This window comes from Tripterygium wilfordii, chromosome 4, assembly GCF_013401445.1.
Source record: "Tripterygium wilfordii isolate XIE 37 chromosome 4, ASM1340144v1, whole genome shotgun sequence".
NCBI classification, from domain to species: domain Eukaryota; kingdom Viridiplantae; phylum Streptophyta; class Magnoliopsida; order Celastrales; family Celastraceae; genus Tripterygium; species Tripterygium wilfordii.
In genome coordinates, this window is record NC_052235.1 from 11,254,766 (window position 1) to 11,259,823 (window position 5,058).

Consider the following 5,058-nt stretch of genomic DNA (forward strand, 5'->3'; position numbering starts at 1 on the left):
GGAAACGCCAATATCCATAAATAATAATAATAAATCCAAAAAATGTAATGCATAGTATGCAGTACAGTAAATATACATCCATCAGTAAGTCAACAAAATAGCACAATAGCCGATAAGGCTAAACAACACTGGAACCACCCACACTGGTCTCCAGCAATCCAAAATCCATACACCAATCCAATCAAGTGAAATGGTAGCCAATAAGGCTATCCAACACTGTAACCACCACACCAACTCCCATAATCCAGCAACTATAAATCACCCCTGGACCCACCTTAATCCCCGTAGGGTGTCTCAATCCAGGTCCACACCGAAACTGGATGAGGATCGGGTATCCCGATAGCATAGCCTACACCAGAGGGCGTCCCCTGTGATGCACCCCATCTCAGACGGTCCACCGGTATATATCCGGTCTGTATATGTACATATATCATCCATCAGAAATCCATATCTGATCATTTGGGCTCCTATATGGGCCCACAATCCACATCCACATCCACATCCATATCCACATCCACATCCAACACCTCCAATCACCTCACTCTCAGAAAACATACCAACAGTGATATATATAACAGGGAATATAAATCAACATGCAAACAGGTCGTATTTCCACCCCTGGAAACCGACAAAACCATAATATCACCAGAGTCCGTAAACCGGAACTCTAAAGTCACATGCAAGAGTAAGGAAACCCCTACCTGGAAATCAGAGTGCTAAAACCAAGCACGCGTTCTTGACAAACCCATAACTCCAAAAGTTAACCCGCTCCGAATCTCAATCGTGACCACCGTCTACACCGAAAAACACGATATATGAAAATACTGTAAAAATACGGTCGGTCAACTATGGTCAACGGTCAAAGTCAACGTCCAAATAGCAACGGTCAAAGTCAACAACCAAATAGTAACCGGGTCAAATAGTACCGAACCGGGTCAAACCGGGTCAAATAGTACCCAGCCGAGTCAACTCGCCGGTCAACCGAGTCAACTCGGCCTGACTCGGTCAACTAACCGGAAACCCATTTAACCCCATCTCAGGCGATCCGACCACCCAAACATGTCAAATCTTATATCAAATTAAAGAACTCGATGAGATTAACTCATAGGTACCTGAAACAAGCCAAACCATCGCCGGAATCGGCCAAAAGAAATCCGAGGAAATCGGAACTTCAAACTCCGATATCTCCCTAACCACAACTCCGATCGACGTGATTCAAGTTGGGTTATACTCATCTCATCAATACGCTTCTTTTGATACCGGTGGTGTCGCTCACCATTGTCGGACTCAGAAAATGAATAGTAAAGAGAATGCACGGGAGAGAGAAAAGGAAGAAGAGAGAAAAAAAAACACGTAAGAATTGTTTTATTTTAATTTTTCTTTTATAATATATTTGACTTACCAAAACATCCATCTGTCAAAAACACCCCTAACTAAATTGTTATAATTAATTTCAAAAATTCATAACAAATCAAATTTAAATCCGATTTAAGTAATTCTTACTTTAAAAATTTTCCTTTAAAATTCCCCATTTATTAAAAATATTTCTATAATTTTATCACAATTTAATTTTTACTCCTTCAAATACCGGTTCACCAACACAGAGGTTCCCTCCACCTCAACCACCACGAGAAGATACTATGAATAGTGTAAAATTAGACCAGGATATTACACCCCTGCTCAGCCCAAATAAGAATTGAGTTGGACCAAATAGGTTATGAACTAAATAAGAGAGAATTGGGCTTGTTGTATTGCACAAGCTTATGACCGGCCCACTCTAGAAAACCCTAGAGTGGGGGTCGGCCAAGGGTATTATAAATACCAAGCTTGGCCGGCCATACAAGTGAGACAAGAGAAACGTTCTTCCAAGGTATTCTCTCGTTTTAGTTCATTAGTTTGGTGATAACGATCTTTGTTGTAGAGATCACTCTCCACATCAAGGATTAATTCTAGGGAATAAGGAGGAAGATTTGCAAGTCATAAAAGTCTGAATCTCATCTACAACACATCGGATTTGGAATCAAGTTTTCAAGGGTTACAATCAATAGATTGTTGAGCTCTCCTTGTGAATCTTCATCCGAAAAATCCAAAAGGTATTTTTTTTAAATCACATAACTAGGATTCTGCAAACTTGGGTTGATTGAATGTAGTTCTAAAAGGATCATGAACATGTATGGAGTTTTAGAAAGCTTCCGTTGCATAAACAAAATTTTTGAAACCTAAAACTCTATTTTACAAACGATTTTTCTTACACCTTTTGCTTATGAACTTGAAGATGATCATAGGCAGTAAGTCTGACTTCATCAAGGCCTTCTTATACTATCATCCTGGCCTGATAATAATCTACAAGATATAATTGATTCTATAAGGCTACCCTTGTCGATTTGACTGCCATCTCCATAGGAAGAACTACATCTTGCTCATAAGTCAACATAAAAGGTGTACCTCCCGTTGATCTTCTTTTTGATGTCCTATAGGCCCAAAAGGCTTCTAAAAGTGCCTCATGCCAAGCCCTTGGCCTATTTTCCACCATTCTCCCAATAATGTTCTTCAGCACTTTGTTAGTAGACTTTATTTGGCCATTTCCTTGAGTATAATATGGTGTAGACTACAAAATTTCAAAATCATATTTCCAGGCAAAAGCTTGTACTTGGTCTCCAAATAAGATTGTGCCTCGATCTGCCATAATATATTGGCGAAGACCAAATCTGTGAATGATATTCTCCTTCATGACCTTTATCATGTCCTGATAAGTTACGAATTTGAGTGGAAAGGCCTCTACCCATTTTATAAAGTAGTCCATGGTTACTATGATAAAATGATGTCCCTCGTTAGAAGGTGGGAAGATTTTCCAAATGAGATCCATAGCCCATCCCCTGAATGACCATGGTTTCACAACTGCTTGCACGGTAGTAGCTGATACATGTTGAATATGTCTGTGTATCTAAAAAGGATGGCATCCCTGGAGTATTGAATACAATCTGCCAAGATATAGGGCCAAAAGTATCCATACCTTCTGATAAGCCACCTCATTTTTTTTGCCTACTTGATGAGCTCCACAAACTCTTTCATGAACTTATGGCATGATCTTCATAGATTCCTCCATCAAGACATAGTTCTTAATCCATCAGAATGTAGTTGATTGCGCTCCTTCTGGTCTTCTAGTCTGTCTTCAAGTTTGGCTATTTCAGGAACTAAATCAAAGAATGTCTCCAATCTAATTCTAAAATCTCCACATAAAACGTGTCTAGATCAACAAGTGCCCTTCTTTTAACAGAAGGCAATAATCTCCTCGGTACTATGATAGTTCTATCATAGACTCTTTGAGAAATCTTGACTATTGTGGCCACCTGATCAAGCTCATTTGCTTCTGTATTGAACCTCTTTGGAACATGAGATACGATTGCATCGTCAAAGTCTTCTAGAAGCTTTCTTCATTGACATGTAGTGGGGTGCAAGGTTTGGACTATGACATTTATAGGTGCCTCCTAAGTGATTGATCACCAATTGGGAATCTCCAAGGATTTCGATGGTTCATGGATCTAGGCTCTTTGATGATCTCCAGTACAATGATGACTGCTTCATACTCTACCTAATTGTTAGTGCAATCAAAATCAAGTTGAAAGGACAAAAGAGTTTTCTGACATTTAGGAGAAATGATAACAATACTACATCCTGAGACAAAGTCTATTATGGATCCGTCAAACTGGAGTGTCCAACGAGTATAGGATATTAAGCATGTCCTTAACTCCAGAGACTCTGTTTCTTCAATGTCTAAACAAGGATGATCAAGAAGAAAGCCTGTGAGTGTTTATCCCTTCACGACCTTCTATGGAACATATTAGGAAGAAAACTTCATCAGGGTGATGGATCATTTGCCAATTTTTCCCCTAATAATCGGTCTGGATAGCAAGTATTTGATGAGGTTAGTCTTGTACAGGAGCAAAATTGTGACTTATAGCATGTAGTGTCTGAGCTTGGTAGCAGCAAAGAATAAACTCAAATAGAGCTTCTCAATAGGAGAATATATATATGTTCTATAGGAGATAAAAGTATGCTAACATAGTAGACTACTTGCTCTTTGCCACTCTCATTGTCTTGAGCTAAGAGAACCAATGGAACCTTCTATTGTTGAGATATAAAGCTTCAATGCCTTCTTGGTCATAGGAAGAGTGAGGATAAGAGATCTTGGTAGATACTCCTTGATCTTCTAGAATGCTTGTTGATGTCTATCCTCCCAGATGAATCCTTCTTCCTTTTTCAGTTTTAGGAGCTCAGAGAATACTTGGACTTTCCCAGTAAGATTGGAGATGAATCTTCTACGGAAGTTGATATGCCCCAGGAATCTTTGCAGTTCCTTCTTCTTGCTAGGAGGTTGTTCTTCAAGAACGGCAATGGTTTTATTCTTGTCAACCTCAATGCCTCTTTGATGAACCAAAAACCCTAGGAAGTTTCCTGCTGAAACTCCAAAGGAGCACTTCAAGGGGTTCATCTTTAATATGTATTTCCACACATGCAAGTCGTGTGCAATCCTCACTCTTTGAACATTCATCTTCACGTCCCACACTATCTTTTCACACTACAGTCTTTCGTTGTTAGCCACCTTAACATCAAATGGCTCCACTGACATTCCTTTCAACCCAACCTACTTAATAATATTACCAATAATTAAATTATGAGATGACACACTATTAACAAGTAAAGTTACCTCATGCTTCCCTATCCATGCCATCAGTCTCATTATAGAGGGCTTTCGGATGCCTGCCATGACGGTGAGAGACAACTCAGCCTCACCTTTCGTTTACCCTTATTTTCCCTGGTCTTTTGATAGTCCTTCCACCAGTCTAAGGCCATGCCTCTCATTTTCGCAGCAACTAACTTCACCTTTTGCTCTTCATGCATTTCCTTCCATTCAAAAAAATTCTGGACACTCTCCAACCAACCCAGAAATTGGTAAGGCTCCAAATCACCATCAAAATCAGAGATGTGAAGTTGAACCCCATGATTTGATTGGATTCCAGCACATGAATGAGATGATCTTCCCATCGAGGAGAAGGA

At 39.6% G+C, this 5,058-nt stretch overlaps 1 protein-coding gene across 1 annotated transcript; it reads right to left on the bottom strand.

The window, feature by feature from the left end:
• Window positions 1-3,194: 3,194 nt before the first annotated feature.
• LOC119996943 lies at window positions 3,195-4,552 on the bottom strand. Its single transcript, XM_038843722.1, has 3 exons — window positions 4,286-4,552; window positions 3,486-3,592; window positions 3,195-3,432 (listed from the first exon to the last, which is right to left on the bottom strand). The coding sequence occupies exons 1-3, from the start codon at window positions 4,550-4,552 to the stop codon at window positions 3,195-3,197; spliced, it is 612 nt and encodes a 203-aa protein (XP_038699650.1).
• Window positions 4,553-5,058: the final 506 nt, after the last annotated feature.

What these genes read in the sequence shown, in the direction of transcription:
- LOC119996943 (XM_038843722.1), bottom strand. Translation starts at nt 4,552, where the DNA reads ATGAATGTTCAAAGAGTGAGGATTGCACACGACTTGCATGTGTGGAAA. An exon ending in ATCTTACTGGGAAAGTCCAA is followed by an intron (nt 3,593 to 4,285) that starts GTATTCTCTGAG and finishes ACTAACAATTAG; the next exon opens with GTAGAGTATGAAGCAGTCAT. An exon ending in GGTGATCAATCACTTAGGAG is followed by an intron (nt 3,433 to 3,485) that starts GCACCTATAAAT and finishes ATGTCAATGAAG; the next exon opens with AAAGCTTCTAGAAGACTTTG.